Genomic DNA, 26,579 nt, shown 5'->3' on the forward strand with positions numbered 1-26,579 from the left:
CAGTACCTGTTGTGTATTTAACCCTCTGTTTCCCCTCATGTCTTTGTCAGAGATTGTTTGTTATTCAGATTTCGTGTTTGTATTGGTGCGCGACGGGTCCTCGTACCCACTTTGTTTTATTTTTATTCATAGTTTTGGAGTTATGTTTTGTTTACAGCCATTAAACAACTCCATTTCATTAAGTTTGATTCTCCTGCGCCTGACTTCCCTGCCACCTATACACACGAGTCTGACACAGTGGGTGAAGAAACCTATAGAATGAACGTGGCATGTTTCTAACCTATGCTAACAAATACCTGTGGCCATTTTATTGAATTTTTTGAATTATTTTCAAGAAACCCAAATCATTTCCTAATAATTATTTATTGCGAGGCTCTTTCTTGAATAAAATCTAATTTGACCAATATTTTTCTTCATATTCATATATTCAGTGTACCAGTATACCACTTTGTACACATTGTAATGACATTATCAAGTATGGATCAAAACACTATGGTTTGTTTTTAACCTTTATTAGAGGGGAAAGAATGGACCAACAACATGCAACTGCATAGATAGGTTGCTTGTATGTAAAATCCAAATTGAAATATTTTCAGGACTCCATCCAATTGCAATAGTTGAATTCATCTTTTAAACACCAGTCTCAATGTCAACAGTGAAGAGGCGACTCCAGGATGCTGGCCTTCTAGGCAGAGTTGGAAAGAAAAAGCCATATCTGACTGGCCAATAAGAATAAAATATTAAGATGGGCAAAAGAACACAGACACTGGACAGAAGAACTCTGCCTAGAAGATCAGCATCCCGGAGTCGCCTCTTCACTGTTGACGTTGAGACTGGTGTTTTGTGGGTACTCTTTAATAAAGCTGCCAGTTGAGGACATGTGAAGTGTCTGTTTCTCAAACTAGACACTCTAATGTACTTGTCCTCTTGCTCAGGTGTGCACCGGGGCCTCACACTCATCTTTCTATTCTGGTTAGAGCCAGTTTGCGGTGTTCTGTGAAAGGAGTAGTACACAGCGTTGTACAAGATCTTCAGTTTCTTGGCAGTTTCTCGCATGGAATAGCCTTCATTTCTCAGAACAAGAATAGACTGACGAGTTTCAGAAGAAAGTTCTTTGTTTCTGGCCATTTTGAGCCTGTAATCGAACCCACAAATGCTGACGCTCCAGGAACTCAACTAGTCTAAAGAAGGCCAGTTTTATTGCTTCTTTATTCAGCACAACTGTTTTCAGCTGTGCTAACATAATTGCAAAAGGGTTTTCTAATGATCAATTAGCCTTTTAAAATTATGAACTTGGATTAGCCTTCACAACATGCCATTGGAACACAGGAGTGATGTTTGTTGAAAATGGGCCTCTGTACGCCTGTGTAGATATTCCACAAAAAATCTGCCATTTCCAGCTACAATAGTCACTAACAACATTAACAATGTCTACTCTGTATTTCTGATCATTTTGATGTTATTTTAATGGACAAACAAATGTGCTTTTCTTTCAAAAACAAGGACGTTTCTAAGTGACCCCAAAATTTTGAATGGTAGTGTACAGTCGTGGCCAAAAGTTTTGAGAATGACACAAATATTAATTTTCACAAAGTCTGCTGCCTCAGTTTGTATGATGGCAATTTGCATATACTCCAGAATGTTATGAAGAGTGATCAGATGAATTGCAATTAATTGCAAAGTCCCTCTTTGTCATGCAAATGACTGAATCCCAAAACAACATTTCCACTGCATTTCAGCCCTGCCACAAAAGGACCAGCTGACATCATGTCAGTGATTCTCTCGTTAACACAGGTGTGAGTGTTGACAATGACAAGGCTGGAGATCACTCTGTCATGCTGATTGAGTTCGAATAACAGACTGGAAGCTTCAAAAGGAGGGTGGTGCTTGGAATCATTGTTCTTCCTCTGTCAGCCATGGTTACCTGCAAGGAATCACATGCCGTCATCATTGCTTTGCACAAAAAGGGCATCACAGGCAAGTGTAACAGTATAACTTTTAACCGTCCCCTCGCCCCGACACGGGCGCAAACCAGGGACCTTCTGCACACATCAACAACGGTCGCCCACGAAGCATCGTTACCCATCGCGCCACAAAGGCGGCGGCCCTTGCAGAGCAAGGGGCAACACTACTTCTAGGTTTCAGAGCAAGTGACGTAACTGATTGAAACGCTGTTAGCACGTACCCGCTAACTAACTAGCCATTTCACATCCGTTACACTCACCCCCCTTTCGACCTCCTCCTTTTCCCGCAGAAACCAGTGATACGGGTCAACAGCATTAATGTAACAGTATAACTTTAAACCGTCCCCTCGCCCCGACACGGGCGCGAACCAGGGACCCTCTGCACACATCAACAACAGTCACCCACGAAGCGTCGTTACCCATCGCTCCACAAAAGCCACGGCCCTTGCAGAGCAAGGGGCAACACTACTAATAGGTTTCAGAGCAAGTGACGTAACTGATTGAAGCGCTACTAGCGCGTACCCGCTAACTAGCTAGCCATTTCACATCCGTTACACAAGGATATTGCTGCCAGTAAGATTGCACCTAAATCAACCATTTATCGGATCATCAAGAACTTCAAGGAGAGCGGTTCAATTGTTGTGAAGAAGGTTTCAGGGCGCCCAAGAAAGTCCAGCAAGGACCGTCTCCTAAAGTTGATTCAGCTGCGGGATCGGGACACCACCAGTACAGAGCTTGCTCAGGGATGGCAGCAAGCAGGTGTGAGGGCATCTGCACGCACAGTGAGGCAAAGACTTTTGGAGGATGGCCTGGTGTCAAGAAGGTCAACAAAGAAGCCACTTCTCTCCAGGAAAAACATCAGGGACAGACTAATATTCTACAAAATGTACAGGGATTGGACTGCTGAGGACTGGGGTAAAGTCATTTTCTCTGATGAATCCCCTTTCCAATTGTTTGGGGCATTCGGAAAAAAGCTTGTCCGGAGAAGACAAGGTGAGTGCTACCATCAGTCTTGTGTCATGCCAACAGTAAAGCATCCTGAGACAATTCATGTGTGGGGTTGCTTCTCAGCCAAAGGAGTGGGCTCACTCACAATTTTGCCTAAGAACACAGCCATGAATAAAGAATGGTACCAACACATCCTCCGAGAGCAACTTCTCCCAACCATCCAGGAACAGTTTGGTGACGAACAATGCCTTTTCCAGCATGATGGAGCACCTTGCCATAAGGCAAAAGTGATAACTAAGTGGCTCGGGGAACAAAACATCGATATTTTGGGTCCGTGGCCAGGAAACTCCCCAGACCTTAATTCCATTGAGAACTTGTGTTCAATCCTCAAGAGGCAGGTGGACAAACAAAACCCCACAAATTCTGACAAACTCCAAGCATTGATTATACAAGAATGGGCTGCCATCAGCCAGGATGTGGCCCAGAAGTTAATTGACAGCATGCCAGGGCGGATTGCAGAGGTCTTGAAAAAGAAGGGTCAACACTGCAAATATTGACTCTTTGCATCAACTTCATGTAACTGTCAATAAAAGCCTTTGACACTTATGAAATGCTTGTAATTATATTTCAGCATTCCATAGTAACATCTGACAAAAATATCTAAAGACACTGGAGCAGAAAACTTTGTGGAAATTAATATTTGTGTCATTCTCAAAACTTTTGGCCACAACTGTACATTCTCAACAACCACATCTGGATACATTGATTCTGTTAAAGGCTTGATTTCCTGAGTTTTATTACATGTATAGCCTTTCTTTGTGGTCCATGATCATCAATCGCATGAACTTGGTAAGAATACCATTATAACAGGTATAACGGCTTAAAACAGATTTCTAAGCAACTTATGAACTAATAATTAACAGCATGGCTATAAAATACTTATGACCCTTTACAAACCCTTTACAGACAGAATGAATGTTACTAGTATATTACTAGTAAATTACAGGTTTGTGCAAATATTTTAATAAACATTCTCAACTAATTCTGAGCTGGCTGAGCTCTGAAATCAGAAAACAGAACATGACAGTTTTCCCACATACATTTAAAGACAACATGCTTTCTGAAAATGAAGTCATATACTGATAGAAAGTATTTTGTTATGTACAAAAAGACAACGAATGTTGTATAGCACCCACTGGTTGTTTTTTGTAATATAAAATACTTGACATCAAATATCTCTGTAGTACAATACAAAATTTAAGACATGTTTAGTCATATTGAAATAACATCAGATCAGAATACAGAATACACAAGTATGAAAATATAAAATAAAATATTAAAAACTAGCGCAGCAACAGAAATGTTTTGGTAAGAGTGTTTGGTAAGGGGTGTCTATAAAAAGAGACAGAGTCCTTTCCTGTCCTTTTTGGATTCCACCATTCTAATCCCTTATTTCCTCTTCCTAGTCATGTATGTCTGCTCTGGAGCCGCCAGCGGCATATCAGCTCTCTCTGTCTCATATCCACAACTTTCCATCCATTTCTAGCGAGAGAGAGATGGAGGAGGGAGGAATAAGTGGTAGGAAATAAATAAGAAGTGACATTAGCAAAAAACAACATATTAAATGAGACATGCAATATTTGTTTTGAACCCCTGCTGTCACATACACTGACCTTTATTGCAGCCTTTAGACATACCTCTCTCTTTCAGTAGGTTGTTTTTGTAGTCTAAGGATAGAAAGTGCAAAAAGGTGGGTCATTAAATTCGCCATGTCATGATGTACCATACCGTATGAGATCTGTGTAGCGGCAGCCATTATTGAGTCACCCTGTTCAAACTCTTTAGTTTATATGAGGTACAGTACGGCCTACAGCAGCATGGGAACCTTACCTGAATTCAGGTATTCCTGGGTGCAGACTTTCAGCTCTGTGGCATCCAATGCGATGTCATCGTAGCCAGTCACATGACTCCTGTTTACCAGTAAGAGAGGGAGGTGGTTAGTGGTAACATTTCAGTGAGAGTTCAGCTCCACCTTAAAATGAGTCATGTTCTCATTATCAAGTGTGACCATCCACCCTACTAAATCAGTTCTGACCGTTCGGATCTGCGCAGGTCGTACTCCAGCCCTAAAACAAGATTAAACATACTTTAATCACACCATTACAGATCACCAATCACACACAGAGCCATTTAACTGATTTAAATATGAAATTGAGGACATTCATACAAATATAAAGTTTGGTTGTGTGTGATAGAGAAGAGTCACGAAGAGATACATACAGTTGAAGTCGGAAGTTTACATACACCTTAGCCAAATACATTTCAACTCAGTTTTTCACAATTCCTGATATTTAATTAAAGTACAAATTCGCTGTCTTAGGTCAGTTAGGATCACCACTTTATTTTAAGAATGTGAAATGTCAGAAAAATAGTGGAGAGAATTGTTTATTTCAGCTTTTATTTCTTTCATCACATTCCCAGTGGGTCAGAAGTTTACATACACTCAATTAGTATTTGGTAGCATTGCCGTTAAATTTTTAACTTCGGTCAAACATTTCGGGTAGCCTTCCACAAGCTTTCCACAATAAGTTGGGTGAATTTTGGCCCATTCCTCCTGACAGAGCTGCTGTAATTGAGTCAGGTTTGTAGGCCTCCATTGCTCGCACACGCTTTTTCAGTTCTGCCCACAAATGTTCTATAGGATTGAGGTCAGGGCTTTGTGATGGCCACTCCAATACCTTGACTTTGTTGTCCTTAAGCCATTTTGCCACAACTTTGGAAGTATGCTTGGGATCATTGTCCATTTGGAAGGCCCATTTACGACGTCCTGACTGATGTCTTGAGATGTTGCTTCAATATATCCACATAATTTTCCTTCCTCATAAAGCCATCTATTTTGTGAAGTGCACCAGTCCCCCCTGCAGCAAAGCACCCCCACAACATGATGCTGCCACCCCCGTGCTTCACGGTTGGGATGGTGTTCTTGGGCTTGCAAGCCTCCCCCTTTTTCCTCCAAACATAACGATGGTCATTATGGCCAAACAGTTCTATTTTTGATTCATCAGACCAGAGGATATTACTCCAGAAAGAACGCTCTTGTCCCCGTGAGCAGTTGCAAACCGTAGTCTGGCTTTTTTATGGCTGTTTTGGAGCAGTGGCTTCTTCCTTGCTGAGAGACCTTTCAGATTATGTCGATATAGGACTCATTTTACTGTGGATATAGATACTTTTGTACCTGTTTCCTCCAGCATCTTCACAAGGTCCTTTGATGTTGATCTGGGATTGATTTGCACTTTCGCACCAAAGTACGTTCATCTCTATGAGACAGAATGCGTCTCCTTCCTGAGCGGTATGACGGCTGCGTGGTCCCATGGAGTCTATACTTGCATACTATTGTTTTTACATATGAACGTGGTACCTTCAGGCGTTTGGAAATTGCTCCCAAGGATGAACCAAACTTGTGGAGGTCTACAATTGTTTTTCTGAGGTCTTGGCTGATTTCTTTTGATTTTTCCATTATGTCAAACAAAGAGGCACTGAGTTTGAAGGTAGGCCTTGAAATACATCCACAGGTACACCTTCAATTGACTCCAATGATGTCAATTAGGCTATCAGAAGCTTCTAAAGCCATGACATAATTTTCTGTAATTTTCCAAGCTGTTTAAAGGCACAGTCAACTTAGTGTATGTAAACTTCTGGCCCACTGGAATTGTGATACAATGAATTATAAATGAAATGATCTCTCTGTAAACAATTGTTGGGAAAATTACTTGTGTCATGCACAAAGTAGATGTCCTAACCGACTTGCCAAAACAGTAGTTTGTTAACAAGAAATTTGTGGAGTGGTTGAAAAATGAGTTTTAATGACTCTAACCTAAGTGTATGTAAACTTCCGACTTCAACTTTGGAAGACACACACACATTACCTCTCTTTCTACGTCGTCGGGTAAGCACAATGACGATTGTTATGATGAAGGCTAGGAGGAGGAAGGTAGCCAGGAAGTAGCCCATCTGCTGGAAGAAGTGCCCTGGGTGCTCAGGGAGGATGACATTGACTACCCGTGGTCTCTCAAGTTCAACCACCTCAGGGCCTGAAGGTAGAAGGACAACACAGTGGATTCATCCGTCCACTAATAACACTCAATACTTTATAAACACAGTCTGGTGGTTCAACGTACATTGTCTTGTTCACATTTTCTTGTATCCATGCTCAGTGAAATTAAAATGTAATTCAAAAGATTTATCTTAATGACAGTTAAAATTATTATATGTAATGCTATATGTCATTTATATTGCATTTTGAAGGACAATTACACCTGTATGTTATTTCTGCTTCAGTTAAAAACAATTGTGCTTATTTTAGGTTGGTTTTCATTTCTCTCAGGGAGTGTAAGGTAGAGAGCGTGAGGTAAGGAAGAGCAGCTTTATGTCAAAACACTTTTCAGCTGTAATGAGTTCCAGACCTGATGCAATGCAGCTGCTATTTTACTCCTTAAAATAGAAATACAGATTAAGCAAGAAAGGAAAGGGAGAAAAGGAAGGTGGGCGGGGAGAGGGGAGGAATTCTGTTGTGTGCAGACAAGTCTGTCTGAATGAGTTTTCCAGTTATTTACTTCTTCTCATAAACACAGTCAACCTTTTGCACAGTATGGAAAAATAAATCCTAGCCGTTGCCATCTCTCTCAGTCCCTGAAACTCCACCAGTCTGACTGGTCAGTGTGAGCAGACATATGACAACACTCACCTCACAGTCATCAAGCCCTCTGCAACACAAACACAACTTCTGCCAGTTTTCAGGCAGAGTTGTGCAATACACCAAAATATCAGACAGAGAGAGGGGGGGGGGGGGGATTTGTTAATTGTGAAAGCCATATGATTTAATAGATAAAAAGAGCTATTTCAGATTGGCATATACAAGTGTTTCTTCCCACACTGAGGTGTTTCTTCCACTGGCTAGAATCTGCTCAAACCCTCTGCACACAATAATATGTCATCCATCCATACTTTTCCATTAGACAATAACAGTTACTGCACCATAACCCTCAAACAGGTCTCGCTCTCACCTGCTGGGGTGAGAACAGAAATGATAGTCATTGGGGATGATGATGGTGGAGACCAAACTTGGGAAGGCTAATGACACTAACACTACTCCATACCCTGCTGAGACCTGTTAGATAACTCAACCCAACCAAAATAGTAGTGATTTCCATCACCTTGGGGCATTTCTCTAGTTTAAATCTATTGTCCTTGCCCAAAGCGCAGGCTTGTCATGACTAGCCGGAGGAAAGGTACGAGGTTGAGGCAGGCTTCAAATAAGAAATGATCTGAGGACAGGTACCACTCCTGGGTGGATCTTGCAAACCGCACCAGTCTTACAGAACAAATTGTAGTCAATTAATCTAATTTAACACTTCCCAATGGGCATCAAGGTTGCTAATTATCTCTTGTCTGTTTGGAATTATGTTAATATGCACAAAACCGCAGTGTCACGATCAAGGTCAACTATCTCTGGAGAACAATTCGTCAAGCCTCAGTTCTCTCTCCGTGTCTCAGCTGTTGACTGTTTCATTTCCGCTGACAGATAAGATGAGAACGTATACGCAGAAACACAGTGTGGCGTGCCATGCGGACTGCAGGGGTCACACAGGGTGTGGTTTTAGTCTTGTTGAAACAATGTGGTTGATTTGCAGCCAATGAGCTGAGGGAAGACGCTGTACACGCTGTTACTGACTTATGCACGTTCTGGTGGTCACAACAGAACTGAGCTCTACCTCAGCTTGCCATAAATGATTACAGTGTAACAAAAGAGGGGGGTAATGACTTCTGCAATTATAGAGGAGTGTAGAGGTCTGTAAGCGCAGATAAGAGTTGGCTGGAGTTAACAAAGGAAAGGGCACAACTAAGTAGGAGAAAAGTCCAGATAAAGTGAAAGACCTCAAGCCATGTATGCATTGATCCATGTGAATGTCTTCCCTGCATACTTTACAATGCTGTTAAATGGGTCAACCTATCTTAAAAGGGTGAAGCAGGATCCAAATCTAACACAGAACCCCCCCAACTATTCCCTTTTATGTCCCAGCTGGCCCAGATGCTGAACAGATGTAGCACACTTCCTTCTGCTGCTGATAAACACGCCACAAGCAGAGGGCCAGAGAGAAGGAGAGAGACTAGAGAGGAAGTGGGTAGGGATATACTACTGTTCTGTAAAGATAGGCTACTGAAGAGAGTCTGGGAAAGATTATGGATGGATGGAAATGTACAGAATGGTTACCTGGAGAGGGTCATGCTTTTTACATTTTAGTCAAGGGGAGGGTTTAGTATTTTTTAAATCTAGTCCAGGGGAGGGTCATGTAGTCTGTAATTGATGACATTTAAACACTTCTCAGTGTTTTAGAATGAGTTGCTCATTAGGATATATATCAATGTGTGCCTGATGCCGCATATCATCTCTGGGGAATATCAAGTGTGCCTATAGGCTATTTAGTGTGGTCGCTATCAAATTAGCCACAGCCTATAGGCTATAGGCTAAAGGCTATGAAGTACATGTTCGGAGAAGCACAAAGCAAAGTTATATTTCTAAGATAGCTTCTGGGATGGTTTAAATTTAACTAGGCTGCATTATGTACTGCAATGGATATTCCAACCATGAGCCCCGGCCTGCTCTACTCTTGCTGATCAAACCTGTGCTGCCTAACCAATGCTGTGCTGTGTAGGCCTACAGTGGCAGTACAGGAGGAGAGTCCAAAAATGATTCAGAAAATAGTTTTTGATTAGGCCTAGTCCAAAAAATGCAATATCTTGCACAAGGACCAGCCTATAGCCTATGCTCTTTAAATAGCCTACCTCCTTGTCAGTGAAAGGCTGTTAAGTTAAGACCAGGATCCGAATTGAGGGGTATGAGAGGGTATACCATAGGCCTACCTTTTATTAAAGACAATGGCAAAAAAGCACAGGCCTAAACCCTCGTTAGCTTACGATTTTGAAGAAAATAAAACGGATCTGATTATAAAGTGATATATAACAGTGCTTTGGTCCGTGATTATTTATGCTAGAAACAAGCTGTAAAATACCCGGATGCATATGGGAATATCATTGTTTAGTTTCTTTGACATTCAGAGATAGAGCTATAACCCTCTATAGCCGAGGAGACAAAAAATGTACTTTGTTTGGGAAGTAATCTAATTCTGTCACTATCAATTGATTTAGCTATTCACTTTCTGTACCATAAAAGATGTTTAAATCCAGACATCTTTTAGGGAAACACTAGTGACCTTCTCTCATTATGTTAACCCACGGAAGAAGAGTAGCCAGCAGTTAAAGCATCCATTTCTCTGCATCAGGTAGGTCTAACCTTTGAAAGCACATGCTCAGATTCATAAGGATGTCACAGATGTAATTATTTGCAAACAGAGAGTTTTTTGCAAACAAGACAGACTGATTTGGCATTGGATAAATATGATAAGATGAACACATAGGCCTATCACTCTGTCCATTACTAGCCTGTCATTTCAGTAATTTGTGTGGTATTAAAAATATTGTGTCAAATTACATAGAATTGCATGAAATGTTTATAAAAGGATATTTTTTTCTCAAATACGATGAAAGAACAACATTCTGGCCCGCAGCCCTGTGTGCTATCAAAATTCTTGCGTTGCCATGTAATGCTTACAGGATGAAGAACAGTTTCTAAAAAGGCATATCTAAGGCTCTGGTCTGTCCAAAAAGGGAGGGTAAATGGTTCTCTGCTATCCACTTTATGCTTAAAAAAATTCAAGCGCTCAGGGAGGGTTTTGGTCAAATATATTTTGCTGAAGGGAGGGCCATCCATTTTCATTTCAGACAGGTCAGATTTTCTCCATGTAACCCTTACTATAAATAACGTTCACTCCCTAATGAAACTAAAAGAGACTAACAGAGAAATCCCAATGCACCAGATGCAAAGCTTAACCATGCTCCCTCTTTCCCCTGGAGTCTGGCTTTACTGCTCCTGTCTGACTCTGTGGAGCTAAAATGGTGAACTAAGCCATTGCTCAACTGTGGAAAAAGGTCTCCAATGAAAATGAGAGCACTTCCGTTATGGCCAATTAGTGGCCTTCCAGACAGACTTTTTCAGACAGGCTGCCTGCTGTCCAACATCACAGTCAGATTCCCCTTTCTCCACACTCCAAAACGCTCAGTTCTCTCTCGCTCTGTCTCCCTCTATGACGTTTTTTCTGCGGCCAAATGCATTATTTCAGTCTTTTTTTCTCGCTCCCTTTTTCTCAGTCTGTTTCTTTTGTTGCTTCTTTCAACCATTCCTTCATTCCCTCTTTCTCTCTCCCTTCCTCTCGTGCAGACAGGGAAAAGGTTTGAGGAGAGATCTGCCACAAAGATGCACTGATTTAACCAACCAAAAATGCCTATACGTAAAAATGACCCATAAATACATCCCAGGAACAGTGTTCTCAGACTACAAAAACCTCTGAAAAGACAGACACACACCAATCAGATGAGGGAAAGCGAAACGCAGAGAAGATGTGAAAAAGAGATTATAGAGAGAAGATAGAATTAATTATAGTTGAAAAGAGAAAGAGAAAAGAGAAAGTGCTTTCAAAGAACAGAACTGAAGTTGCATTCTTACTTTATGTTCTGATGAAGATTTCAAAAGGTTCACATTTCCCATCAGAGAAGCAATTCCTAAAATAAAGGGTAAGGCTGAGTCTCTTACTTGGGTCATCATTGGGGAGTCTGTGGGGGATAGCAAGGACAGTCGGGACAGCGGGGGCAACAGGGGCAGCAGTGAGGACCGGAGGAGGTGGGGGCAGTGAAGGCCCCACCATGAGCCTGAAGATGCGTCTCTCGTGCAGGCCGCAGTAGTGGTGGTGCAGGTGACAGGAGTACAGGCCCTTGTCGACAGGCTGGAGATTAGAGATGGTCAGAGAGAAATCCCCTACAGAGAAGGCATCCTCAGAGACACTCATCTTGTCCACAGGGAAGAGTGGTCCATACTGCCGGCGCTCTCCAGAGGCGTAAAGGTCCACCATGCGGTCAGCTCCATCAGGTCTCACCCCAGGTGGCTGCCAGTCCCAGTGGGCTACCTGCTGCTGGTCCTCCTGCTGGCCCTCCATCCACAGGGGCCGCCTGTTCACACAAGGCAACACCACAGAGCTGCCCAGCAACACCACAAACACTGTCTTGTCCCCGTCCCAGTAACGCTTCTCCTTACGGACTGAGACAGGATAGGTTGAAATGTGTTATCAAAATAAGCGAAACAAATAGTGCCAATACACAAAATTACTTAGAGTTTTACTATTCAGAAATGTATTGAGGGTAGTCACCTGACTTGGTGGTGTTGAGCTGTATCTTGATGGACTGGTGAAGCTGGCAGTAGTGGTGATGCAGATTACAACTATAAACACCTCGATCAGCTGGTCCTACATCTGGAAGAATAACAGACATTACAAGTACATTTCTAGATTCCAAGAATTCGTGTAATATTAATGCCGTCCAGCATGAAATTACTGAATATTTTATGGAGTGTTTACAGTCATAAGCATACAATAGACCACAGGCCCAACTCACTGTTGATGACGAGGGAGAAGTTCCCGTCAGTGAAGGCGGTTTTGGGGATGGTTATGCGGCCCTTGTTGAACCCATTGTATACTCTCTCTTTGACGCCAGCAGACATGTCCAGTATCCTTTCCACAGAGTACTCTGGTGTGCTCCGGAACAGGTCCCAGTGGACCACCCTCTGGCGATCCTTCAGCCGGTCCCGGGTCCATATCATGCGGGAGCTGTGGCAGGGCAGCACGGCCTGGGTCCCGGCTGGGAGGGTGATGTTACGGGCCTCCACCACCACATCTAACTTGCTGCTGCTCTGGCCCCACGCTAATGCAATACACACACATGGGACGTATTAGTAAACTTGGCAAAGACCTAAAACCCCATAAATCACACACTACAAATCAAAGCCGCAAACACATGCATAAATGTTTTGAATGCAATAAAATGAGTTATACAATTAAGTCATATTTTATGAGGACTTACCACTGGGCAGGAAGAAGACAGAAGAAACTGAAACAAATAATAGAAAATGCAACTGAGTCATCATAGCTATCTGAACAATAACAATCTGTCTGGCAGGGTTTGTACTGAGCTGACCCCTGACTTCTGGTCATGATGCTGTTGTTGTGAACGGATAGCTAATACAGTAGCCAGGACTGACTGGTATTACAGCTGGGTAACTGAGACAACTGGGTGGAGGGATAGAGAAAAATAGGCCAACAGAAAACCAAGAAGAATATGTAAGAATGAAGCAGGGAGGAGGAATTTAAATTAAAGGGAGTGTCAGCACCAAAGGAACAATAAAGACCATGATTGTTTTCATTAAAATACTGTATATGCCTGAATTTGTGAAATAAGTAAGCGAGATGTACAGTACCAGTCAAAAGTTTGGACACACCTACTCATTCAAGTTTTATTTTCTTCTACATTGTAGAGTAATAGTGAAGACATCAACACTATGAAATAACACACATGGAATCATGTAGTAACCAAAAAAGTGTTAAACAAATCAAAATAAATTTTCTATTTGAGATTCTTCAAAGTAGCCACCCTTTGCCTTGATGACAGCTTTGCACACTTTTGGCATTCTCTCAACCAGCTTCATTAGGTAGTCTCCTGGAATGCATTTTAATTAACATGTGTGCCTTGTTAAAAGTTAATTTGTGGAATTTCTTTCCTGTGTTGTGACAAGGTAGGAGTAGTATACAGTAGATAGCCCTATTTGGTCAAAGACAAAGTCCATATTATGGCAAGAACAGCTCAAATAAGCAATGAGAAATAACATTCTGTCATTACTTTAAGATATGGTCAGTCAATTCGTACAATTTCAAGAACTTTGAAATGTTCTTTAAGTGTAGTCGTAAAAATCATCAAGCGCTATGATGAAACTGGCTCTGATGACGACTGCCACAGGAAAGGAAGACCCAGTTACCTCTGCCGCAGAGGATAAGTTCATTAGAGTTACCAGCCTCAGATTGCAGCCCAAATAAGAGTTCAAGTAACAGACACGTCTCAACATCAACTGTTCAGAGGAGACTGCGTGAATCAAGCTTTCATGGTCAAATTTCTGCAAAGAAACCACTACTAAAGGACACCCATAATGAGAAGAGACTTGCTTGGGCCAAGAAACACAAGCAATGGACATTAGACCGGTGGAAATCTGTCCTTTGGTCTGATGAGTCCAAATTTGAGATTTTGGGTTCCAACTGCCGTGTCTTTGTGAGATGCAGAGTAGGTGAACGAATGATCTCCACATGTGTAGTTCCCACCGGGAAGCATGGAAGAGGAGGTGTGAGGGTGTGGGGGTGCTTTGCTGGTGACACTGTCAGTGATTTATTTAGAATTCAAGGCAACCACTGTCACACCCTGATCAGTTTTACCTGTCTTTGTGCTTGTCTCCACCCCCCTCCAGGTGTTTCCCATTTTCCCCATTATCCCCTGTGTATTTATACCTGTGTTCTCTGTTGTCTGTTGCCAGCTGGTCTTGTCTCATCAAGCCTTCCAGCGTTTTTCCCCTACTCCTGTTTTCGCGCTAGTCCCTGTTTTCCCAGTTTTGACCATTCGGCCTGCCATGACCCTGAGCCTGCCTGCCGTTCTGTACATTGTGACACTGCCCTGGATTACTGACCTCTGCCTGCCCTGAGCCTGCCTGCCGTTCTGTACCTTTCGGATTCTGATCTGGATTACTGACCTCTGCTTGCCCTTGACCTGTCATTTGCCTGTCCCCTGTTTTGTAATGCACTTTTGTTACTTCGAAATGTCTGCATCTGGGTCTTATCCTGAGGTCTGATAGTACGAACGGGCCATGACTGACTCAGCAGACCCGCAACACCATCTCCTCCCAAGAACCCACCATTGGGAGACACAATGAGTTACTTCGAGGTCTTCTGGATGGATTTCAGACCTTGGCAGAGCGCCATGACTGTGCCTTGAATACATTGCTGGAGCAATTCCGCAGATTATCAGTGAGGCAGCCGGCCACGACAGTAGCCTTCCAGCCCCCCAGTAACACCGCTGTCAGCAGTGCGTCTCTCCAGGCCACCCCGGCTTCCCGAGAACCCGCTTACATCCTCCGAAATGCTTTGCTGGAGGGTCAGGAACCTGTCGGGCGTTTCTCTCCCAGTGTTCCCTCATCTTCGAGCTGCAGCACCCTGGCTTACCCCTGTCAGTACTCACCTCTCCCAAGGTCCCGTTCACGTGGTCCCCAGCTGCTGACCGGGCGTTCCTGGACCTAAAGCACCGCTTCACCACAGCTCCCATATTGATCGATCCGGACTCATCCCATCAGTTCGTGGTGGAGGTCGACGCTTCGGATGTCAGAATGGGGGCCGTCCTGTCCCAGCGTTCTGCCCTAGACCTTAAGCTGCATCCCTGCGCCTTCTTCTCCCATCGCCTTAATGTTGGGGATGGGGGCGCTGTTTAGACTATTTATGCTAATGTGGCTAATTTTTTAAACGGCTTCCCACAAAATCCTTGATCGTACAATATGCATATTATTATTATTATTGGATAGAAAACAGTCTATAGTTTCTATAGGAGTTGAAATTTTGTCTCTAAGTGGAACAGAGCCCATTCTACAGCAATTTCCCTGACATGGAGTCAGATTTGAGAAATGTTGGCCACTTTTCTGAAGTCAGTTAAAAGGGCACTGTCGTTGCTATGACTATACGGACACTTCTTACGTCTTCCCCTGGATGCCTTTACGTGATGACGATTCCAACGGGGTCGATTGCTCGTTCACAGGCCCTACAAATGAAAAAAACCTTTAGCTAGCAAGTCTTTTCTTGCTGCGTAACGCGCGTGGAAGACACCGACCCTCTCCTGTTCCAAGCGTTAGTTTAGCCTGTTATATTTCTCCGGTCATCTTTTCACTCGTTATAGGAGTTACAAACATCATGAAGTAGTTAATTTAAAGCGTTTTATAGCAATTTATATCCGTTTAGTGCGATTTTGGGACATTTATTTTTGCAACGATGTGAAAAGTTGGGCACGCTTTTCAGTTCATCCCGAACGCAGTTGACATTTCCACATGGCAAGAGGACAGCTTTCCACCAAAAGACGATTTCTCCCAAGAAAGGATCCTTTGCCCAAGATACTGATGGAAGAACAGCTCAAGGTAGGACATTTTTATTATGATAAATCGTGTTTCTGTCGAAACATTTTAGTGGCTTAGGACGCCATGTTTTTTGACGTAGCTTCGCTTGGCGCAAACTGTATTGAAAAGTAAGGATAAATTAAAAAATGTAATAACGCAATTGTATTAAGAATTAAATTGTCTATCAATCCCTGTCCACCCTATATTTTTTAGTCACGTTTATGAGTATTTATGTATAAGAGTAGATCACTGTCTAAGTGGCGCAAGGACAAATTCTGACCAGCTGAGTTACATTTCACATTGTCTAACCATGATTTTGGTGGCTAAATATGAACATTTTCGATCAAACTGTATATGCATGTTGTAATGTGATGTTACAGGAGTGTCATCGGAAGAATTCTGAGAAGGTTAGTGAAAAAATTAATATCTTTTGGCGATGTTGACTTTTATCGCTCACTTTGGCTAGAATCAATGCTGGGCTGCTAATTGCTATGTGCTAAGCTAATATAACGATTTATTGTGTTTTCGCTGTAAGACACTTAGAAAATCTGAAATATTGTCTGTATTCACAGGATCTGTGTCTTTCGATTCGTGTATGCTGTGTATTTTTACGAAATGTTTGATGATTAGTAGTTAGGTAAACACGTTGCTCATTGTAATTATTCTAGTCCATTTGTGATGGTGGGTGCAATTGTAAACTATGAAGTCTACCTGAAATATGCACTTTTTTCTAACAAAACCTATCCCATACCATAAATATGTTATCAGACTGTCATCTAATGAGTTTTTTTGTTGGTTAGGGGCTATAAATATCTTAGTTTAGCCGAATTGGTGATGGCTACTGGTGTTGGTGGACAAATAAAAGATGGTGGATTATGCTAATGTGTTTTTAGGTAATAGATGTACATCTTTACATATTGTGTCTTCCCTGTAAAACATTTTAAAAATCGGAAATGTTGACTGGATTCACAAGATCTGTGTCTTTCATTAGCTGTATTGGACTTTAATGTGTGAAAGTTAAATATTTTAAAAATATATTTTTTTTGAATTTCGCGGCACTGGTTTTTCAGTGGGGGGGGGGGGGGTGCCGCTAGCGCCACGCTGATCCTAGACAGGTTAATGCCATGGAGAGGAATTATGATGTGGGGAACAAAGAACTACTCGCAGTGAAGATGGCCTTGGAGGAGTGGAAAAACTGGTTAGAGGGGGCGGAACTTCAATTCATAGTGTGGACGGATCACAAGAACCTGGAATATCTCCACACCGCCAACTGTCTCAACTCCAGGCAAGCTCGACGGGCACTGTCTTTCACCCGGTTCAACTTCACCATCTCATACCGCCCAGGGTCTAAGAATGTTAAGCCTGACGCTCTTTCACGCCGCTATTGCCCCGCTTCTACACCCTCGGGCCCGGGGTGGGGGGGCCCAGCTAACCCGGATGTTTCTCCCAGATGCTGCCCACTCCCCGGTCTTGGAATGGGCTCATTCCTCCAGGCTTGCCTGCCACCCTGGCTCCTGTCGAACCCTGGCCTTTGTGCAACAACGCTTTTGGTGGCCCACCATGGTTTCGGACGATTCTGAGTTCGTCGCCGCCTGCACCGTCTGTGCTCAGAACAAAGCTCTTCGGCATGCTCCGGCTGGCCTCCTTCAACCTCTTCCTGTCCCTCACCCTCTCTGGTCACATATATCCCTGGACTTTGTCACTGGTCTCCCTCCGTCTGAAGGAAACACCACTATCCTCACGGTGGTGGACAGGTTCTCCAAAGCCGCCATTTCATTCCCCTCCCCAAGCTACCTTCTGCCAAGGAGACGGCCCAGCTCATGGTGCAGCACGTCTTTTCCAGATCCATGGACTTCCGGTTGAAATGGTTTCCGACCGTGGTCCTCAGTTCTCGTCTCGGTTCTGGAAGGCGTTCTGCACATTTGGTCATCGGCCAGCCTGTCCTCCGGGTTTCATCCCAAATCCAACGGCCAGTCGGAGCGTGCCAATCAGGACTTGGAGCCTAATCTCGGCCAAACACACCACCTGGAGCCAGCAACTCGTGTGGGTGGAGTACCCCCGGAACACCCTTCCCTGCTTGGCCACTGGGCTCTCTCCCTTCGAGTGCTCCGTGGGTTATCAGCCCCTGCTCTTCCCAGAGCAAGAGGAAGAGGTCAACATACCCTCTGCAAAGATGTTCGTCCGGCGCTGTCGGCGTACCTGGAAGAGTGCTCGGTCGGCTCTTCTCAATACCATCTCCAGTTATCGTCGACCCCGGCTACCCACTATCATCTTGGGCAGAGGGTATGGCTCTCCCCTCGGGATCTGCTCTTCCGGGTAGAGTCCCGCAAACTTTCACCCCATTTTATTGTCCCTTTCCCCATCTCCAAGATGATTAGCCCCTCTACTGTTTGTCTTCTGTTGCCCCATATCCTCCGTATACATCCCCCTTTTCATGTTCTAGGATTAAACCTATGTCTCACAGCCCTTTGTTTCCTGTTTCCAGGCCCATCCCTCTCCCCCGTCTCATCGACGGCTAACCGACATACACGGTGAGGCGCCTCCTGAAGGTACGGCCGTGGGGCAGGGGATCCCAGTATCTGGTTGGCTGGGAGGGTTATGGCCCGGAGCAGAGGTGCTGGGTCCCCGCTAGGAACATCCTGGACCCAGCCCTCATCACTGAGTTCCATCGTCGGCACCCCGGTCAACCAGGTATATGCCTAGGTAGGACGCCAGGGGACATCCCTAGAGGGGGGGTACTGTCACACCCTGATCTGTTTCATCTGTATTTGTGTTTCTCTGCCCCCCTCCAGGTGTCGCCCATTTGCCCCATTATCCCCTGTGTATCAAAGCATTCTGCAGCAATACGCCATTCCATCTGGTTTGCACTTAGTGGGACTATCATCTGTTTTTCAACAGGACAATGACCCAACACACCTCAAGGCTGTGTAAAGGCTATTTGACCAAGAAGGAGAGTGATGGAGTGCTGCATCAGATGACCTGGCCTTCACAATCAGTTGACCTCAACCCAATTGAGATGGTTTGGGATGAGTTGAACTGCAGAGTTTTATTTTTTATTTTTATTTCACCTTTATTTAACCAGGTAGGCTAGTTGAGAACAAGTTCTCATTTGCAACTGCGACCTGGCCAAGATAAAGCATAGCAGTGTGAACAGACAACAACACAGAGTTACACATGGAGTAAACAATAAACAAGTCAATAACATGGTAGAAAAAGAGAATCTATATACAATGTGTGCAAAAGGCATGAGGTAGGCAATAAATCAAATAATTACAATTTAGCAGATTAACACTGGAGTGGTAAATCATCAGATGATCATGTGCAAGAAGAGATACTGGTGTGCAAAAGAGCAGAAAAGTAAATAAATAAAAGCAGTATGGGGGTGAGGTAGGTAAATTGGGTGGGTAGTTTACAGATGGACTATGTACAGCTGCAGCGATCGGTTAGCTGCTCGGATAGCAGATTTTTAAAGTTGTTGAGGGAGATAAAAGTCTCCAACTTCAGAGATTTTTGCAATTCGTTCCAGTCGCAGGCAGCAGAGAACTGGAAGGAAAGGCGTCCAAATGAGGTTTTGGCTTTAGGGATGATCAGTGAGATACACCTGCTGGAGCGCGTGCTACGGGTGGGTGTAGCCATCGTGACCAGTGAACTGAGATAAGGCGGCACTTTACCTAGCATAGCCTTGTAGATGACCTGGAGCCAGTGGGTCTGACGACGAACATGTAGCGAGGGCCAGCCGACTAGGGCATACAGGTCGCAGTGGTGGGTCGTATAAGGTGCTTTAGTAACAAAACGGATGGCACTGTGATAAACTGCATCCAGTTTGCTGAGTAGAGTATTGGAAGCTATTTTGTAGATGACATCGCCGAAGTCGAGGATCGGTAGGATAGTCAGTTTTACTAGGGTAAGTTTGGCGGCGTGAGTGAAGGAGGCTTTGTTCCGGAATAGAAAGCCGACTCTAGATTTGATTTTGGATTGGAGATGTTTGATATGAAGCAAGCCACTGCCGGCTTGCTTCTGAAGCTAAGCAGGGTTGGTCCTGGTCAGTCCCTGGATGGGAGACCAGATGCTGCTGGAAGTGGTGTTGGAGGGCCAGTAGGAGGCACTCTTTCCTCTGGTCTAAAAAAAATATCCCAATGCCCCAGGGCAGTGATTGGGGACACTGCCCTGTGTAGGGTGCCGTCTTTCGGATGGGACGTTAAACGGGTGTCCTGACTCTCTGAGGTCATTAAAGATCCCATGGCACTTATCGTAAGAGTAGGTGTGTTAACCCCGGTGTCCTGGCTAAATTCCCAATCTGGCCCTCAAACCATCATGGTCACCTAAAAAAGTCCCCAGTTTACAATTGGCTCATTCATCCCCCTCCTCTCCCCTGTAACTATTCCCCAGGTCGTTGCTGCAAATGAGAATGTGTTCTCAGTCAACTTACCTGGTAAAATAACGGTAAAATAAAAAAAAAATAAAAAAAATATGAGTCTGGAAGGACAGTTTGCAGTCTAGCCAGACACCTAGGTACTTATAGATGTCCACATATTCTAGGTCGGAACCGTCCAGGGTGGTGATGCTAGTCGGGCGTGCGGGTGCAGGCAGCGAACGGTTGAAAAGCATGCATATGGTTTTACTAGCGTTTAAGAGCAGTTGGAGGCCACGGAAGGAGCGTTGTATGGCATTGAAGCTCGTTTGGAGGTTAGATAGCACAGTGTCCAGGGAAGGGCCGGAAGTATACAGAATGGTGTCGTCTGCGTAGAGGTGGATCAGGGAATCGCCCGCAGCAAGAGCAAAAGAGTGAAGGAAAAGCAGCCAACAAGTGCTCAGCATATGTGGGAACTCCTTCAAGACCGTTGGAAAAGCATTCCAGGTGAAGCTGGTTGAGAGAATGCCAAGAGTGTGCAAAGCTGTAATCAAGAATCAAGGCAAAGGGTGGCTACTTTGAGGAATATAAAATATATTTATAAAATATATTTGTTTAACACTTTTTGGGTTACTACATGATTCCATATGTGTTATTTCATAGTTTTGATGTCTTCACTATTATTCTACAATGTAGAAAATAGTACAAATAAAGAAAAACTCTTCAATGAGTAGGTGTGTCCAAACTTTTGACTGGTACTGTATATACTTCTCTACATGTGTGTTTTAACTCTCTTGGAACTGAAGGATTCCCTGTTGCAAGTCTTCTTTTTCTAACCCAGATTTTCACTAAGTGCTATTACATGTGCTGTTTACCTAAGGGCCAGCAGCAGCAGTGAGATGTATACAGCCCAGGCAGCACACAGAGGATTTATTCATTCCCCTGATAACCTCTTTCAAGGCCAAGGTCTTGGGGGGTAACACAAAGTGACCACTGCCACAGCCCAGCACTACAGCTGGCTGCCTATTACATAGGTCATATATGCCTATTGTAATACCAGTGTATGTTAGCTATTCTTGTCAAGTCACATAGGTTTAGCAGGCAGGCTTATGTTGTGTTTAAATTAACGCCATAAAAATGGATCCTAATGGTTTTGAGTAGGCCTACAGTATTCTGTTTTGAAGGGGTAGTTGTGGGGTTTATGAGAGACAGTAGAGACCAGGTGCTTGTCTCTATGGACATTGAAATAACATGATTTATTTCAAAGGATCGTTCTGGATTAAAATGACTATAACTTCTGACACTTTAATGCTGATGTTTTATATAACTAGACGATACCTAGAAGAGGCAAGATGTCTCATCTATATGATCAACATGTCTATGCATGTCAATGAGTGAAAAAGTGTGTCAGAGTTTGAGTGACTGCAGTCGGAGGGTTTTGTACATTGAGCTCATAATAGTCCAATACTGAGTATGCCACTGTACTTGCATGTGAGAGCCTACTGGAAAATGGTGGCGTGAGCAGCACTGAAGAGTAGAAAGTATTCTGTCGACAGAGAAGAAACTGTGTCTAAAAGCCTATCATTTTCTCCTTGATCTCTGATGCAGTAGCTGACTGACTCAGGCAGCCAAATTAACACTTAAAGACTTAACTACATGCTACTGGATTGCCATGTTTAATGACTGCAACTTTCACAATAACTTAAATATTAAGGTGAATCCCTATTGTGTTTTATATTCAATGTTCAGTTTTAACATTTATTAATTCATGAGGCCACAGGCAAAAATCATGCACATGGTTTCCTCTCCTACGAATTTTTGCAACCACCACGATACTGGTAAATCATTCAACTGTGAACATATTATCACGCTAATGCATTTTTTTTTACAAGAATTCATGAAGAAATGACTTTTTTTCACAGTTCATATAAGACATTGTTATTCGCTAGGAGTCTAAGGCCCCTAAATGTTTTTTGGAGTGGTAATCCCCTTCCCCTGTATCTCGAGTAACTTCAGCTCATTTATGGCGAGACACTCATTACTGACACATATAATGACAGGCTGCAGGGATTGTGCTGACTCTCCTACTCTGACCGCAGTTAACTCAAAACACATCAGAGTGAACCCATAAGAAAAGCACCCACACACCACCAGATAACTGAGGCAGACATGATAACATTTTTTTTGTGTTTACCTCATTTACACAATGCCTGTCCCGGATAAATTTACATTTGTTCAATTCAGTCTATTTGATTTTTATACACTACTCTATCACTGATCGGTCAAAATGATACGCATTCACTTCATAAGTAGATCAAAAAAATCAATAATTAACAAGGTGGTCAAGATTGTAATTATGATTGTTTTCGGCTTACACCATAAAAGTAAGGTGATGGAGATCATCACCTATAGCTACTTTTCTTCACATTGTACAACAAACTTTTAATTGTCAAACAGAACAAACAAAATACCAATGGAGAACAAATGTTCGACTAACCACAGTACAAGAAACACCCCCTTAACTGTGTATAACATCTTAGAAATGCATTTATTAAAGCTTTACCATCTTCCCTGGCATTGACTCTTTAAAATGGTTTGTATAGCCTACTTCTCAAAGCTTTGTTCTTGTTTTAGTAAAAACATAGTTGGAACTTACTTAGAAACAACCGCCACATGTCTTCCAGTCTTTCTCCTACAACTCTTACTCAAAAAATGGGATAAAAGTAGGTAGGTTACAACACAGTGTTTTGCGCATCAATGGATAGAGGACAGCAACACCTGAAGAAAGTTCATCAACCAGCAACAACAAAACTGCAGAAGTCTCCAGTCTGAACCAGCTGTGTATGTCCCTCCTCCGCTTGCCTGTGAAACCCTACACCTTCCTGGCACTGCTACTGAGTGAGAACATCTTTGAAAGTGATCACTTCTTCTGAGCTAATATCACAGCTTACCAGAATAGTTTCATAACTTTGTCACTGACTGAACAACAATAGACTATTTCAGCTGAACATCTTTGAGACTGCCAAATTCACAATGTTCAATGAAACAAAGGTTGTACAATACTGCCACCCACTGTTTGACTTAGGAAACTGCATAGGAGAAGGTATTAAATAACAGCCTATTCTAAGAAGGTATGAACATGCTGCATGATATATAAGATATAAGATAAGTAGAGTGAATAATCAGGATGTGAAAAAAATCTTATTTTTTTCACCTACTTGCAACAACCATCACACTTAACAGGAGAGGGCAGAACACAACTGGAAAATGTCCACATCACTAATGTCTTATTTCAAGTAGCAGAGATGAGAGCAGGCTGATGAGAAGCATGTGATTCCTGTCAGTCAGCAGCGTGCCAGAAGAGTACAGACATTCAGTCTGTACTCTTCAATCTCTCTGATACTTTGGATTGTTTGTTGAAGATCCTCTGTGTATTCCATCCCTCTGGGGATTTCTTCAGTCCAGCTCGCATCCAGATCCTCTGTGTATTCCATCCCTCTGGGGATTTCTTCAGTCCAGCTCGCATCCAGATCCTCTGTGTATTCCATCCCTCTGGGGATTTCTTCAGTCCAGCTCGCATCCAGATCCTCTGTGTATTCCATCCCTCTGGGGATTTCTTCAGTCCAGCTCGCATCCAGATCCTCTGTGTATTCCATCCCTCTGGGGATTTCTTCAGTCCAGCTCGCATCCAGATCCTCTGTGTATTCCATCCCTCTGGGGATTTCTTCAGTCCAGCTCGCATCCAGATCCTCTGTGTATTCCATCCCTCTGGGGATTTCTTCAGTCCAGCTCGCATCCAGATCCTCTGTGTATTCCATCCCTCTGGGGATTTCTTCAGTCCAGCTCGCATCCAGATCCTCTGTGTATTCCATCCCTCTGGGGATTTCTTCAGTCCAGCTCGCATCCAGATCCTCTGAAGATCCATCTCAAAGTGTTTCTGGATACAAGGACACAGTCACTGTTAGAGATCTCATAATGGCTATAATACAGTAAACAGGTCTGTTCATAATATGTTGAATGCGTTGGGAACATAATTACTGAGGTAAACTTAGAGAGCTGTGCAGTTAAGAGTTCATACTCATAACAATAACAACTAAGAGCACAACATTCTTCCTCCGATCTCCAGCCAAAACACTGACCCGATTCTTTTCCCTCTTGCCATCCAACACTCTCCTCCTCGGGAACTTGGTGCGTTTCAGCAGCTTCTTGTACTTGTACCTGTTCATCTTCCGCCGCCGGATCTCCAGCACGTTCTTACATTAGATTCTGAGCTACTTAGTTACTGAGCCTTCACCCTCCTCCAGGAGAGGGCCTCTTAATTAACGGGGGCAGTACCTTGGTGTCCTCCAGTGGCAGAGGAGCCACTAGAAGGGGAGGGAGTAGTGCAGGTAGAGCCAGCTCTTATGTGGGGACACTGATGGATTACGAGGGATGGGGAACTCTTCCAGCTCTGGTTCCAGTGTTGGGGAGGCTGTGTGTTGTCTGCTGCTGTGTCATAGTGTTTGGGTTTTACATATAGAGAAGAGCAACGAGTAAGAAAGACAGGCAGAAAAGAATCACTCAATGACTGTCCTGGAGTCTAGTGCACCTGAGCATTGAATGAGAATAAACAGAATTGTATTAATTTACTGTTTTCAAGTGATAGTGCCACATTTTAGGTTAGCTATAGATCTGACATGTCTTGACACACTTACCAGTTCCTCTGCAAAGCAGACCTAGGTGAGGGGCCACCCTTGAGATAAACATATCTATGACTATTCAAGTGAAGTCATCAGAAATGAATGAGTGAGTATGTTGTTCCAGTGCATGCAGTACCCAAAGGAAAAATGTTAGATAACAACAGTCATGTCAGATGTAAAACCTGCAATATTAAAGGGAAATTTCACACATTTTCAACTTCATATTCATCATGTCCAGCACCACCACAACATCAACGTATGTGAAAATTGTTTTGTACTACAAAAGATAGAGGAAATAAGTGTTTCCAATGACGTCATCGGTGTGCATTGTGTGATTTTAAACAATTATGAGTAGGCATTGCCTATGACTAACTGTATTGCTGGCCCATAGTTCACACTTCAGGCAGTTACCTGGTAACTAGCCAGCTGCTATCTAACATTAGCTTAGCTGACAGCTACCATAGAGATCCTGTTGATTTCCTTGAATGGTAGCTGCTTTGCTAGCTAGCTAGTTTACGCTACTCTGAACACTCAGATTATGATGAAATAATCCCCAAACAGTATTTCAAGTATGACGTTTACTAACGACACATGATTGAATCGACAATTGAACTAATTGATTCCCAATTACTTACTTGGGAATAGCTACAAGTGTAGCTAACATTAGCATAGATTTTAATTTTTTTATGTTACTCCTGAAAAAGACTTCCGGTCAACCCGAGCCACTTGGTTTCCACTAGCTAACTACCACCAACACAAGTCGAAATTGGCTATACATCATAAAAACAAAAATGTGCTTTATGGTCTTAATTTAAGGTTAGGGCCAGGTTTAAAAACACATTTAATATAGATAAATTGTAAAAAAAAATAGGCAGGGTTTATGACTTTGTGGCTGTGGTAACTAATGACAACCAAGTGACTTCATCTTCATCATCATCTTCTACTGCTGCTGCTTGCTTTTTCTTCTTCTTATATGGTATTACTGCATTCAGCAAACAAGGGAATGAGGTGTATCTACCTCTATAGAAAAAATATCCATAGGTGGAGTGGAAGCTAGCCACAATAAGATTTGTCACAGTAATGGCATTTACAGTTCGCCTTTAAAATAAAGGTCCCCCATTAAAAGTCCATAAACTGGATACCAATAGTGGAATCATGACATATTTGGACTAGATAATGCTAAACAAGGTCAGAATGTTGCTATATACATTCTACGAAAGACAATAATTAGTTAGTTTGACACAATAAAAGTATAAATCTGTTGAAATCGCACTTTGAATGTATTAGACTTAGATTTGCATTGGGGGACTTCCACTGAGCGTACAAAACATTATGAACACATGACAAAGATGGACCAGATGAATCCAGGTGAAAGCTATGCTCCCTTATTGATGTCACTTGTTCAATCCACTTCAATCAGTGTAGATGAAGGGGAGGAGACAGGATAAAGAAGAATTTTTAAGCCTTGAGACATGAATGGGCAAGACAAAATATTTAGG

The 26,579-nt window shown here is 43.0% G+C and overlaps 1 protein-coding gene across 1 annotated transcript; it reads right to left on the reverse strand.

Annotated features, from left to right (window-relative positions):
* Positions 1–496: 496 nt before the first annotated feature.
* On the reverse strand, positions 497–25,777 carry LOC129829831 (matrix remodeling-associated protein 8-like). The gene is made up of 11 exons (XM_055891779.1): positions 24,541–25,777; positions 23,058–24,338; positions 12,939–12,965; positions 12,474–12,779; positions 12,230–12,331; positions 11,620–12,120; positions 6,839–7,003; positions 5,008–5,038; positions 4,803–4,882; positions 4,586–4,639; positions 497–4,454 (listed from the first exon to the last, which is right to left on the reverse strand). The coding sequence occupies exons 2-11, from the start codon at positions 23,074–23,076 to the stop codon at positions 4,429–4,431; spliced, it is 1,311 nt and encodes a 436-aa protein (XP_055747754.1). The 5' UTR covers positions 23,077–24,338; positions 24,541–25,777; the 3' UTR covers positions 497–4,428.
* Positions 25,778–26,579: the final 802 nt, after the last annotated feature.

The sequence above is a fragment of the Salvelinus fontinalis genome, chromosome 31 (assembly GCF_029448725.1).
Source record: "Salvelinus fontinalis isolate EN_2023a chromosome 31, ASM2944872v1, whole genome shotgun sequence".
NCBI lineage: Eukaryota > Metazoa > Chordata > Actinopteri > Salmoniformes > Salmonidae > Salvelinus > Salvelinus fontinalis.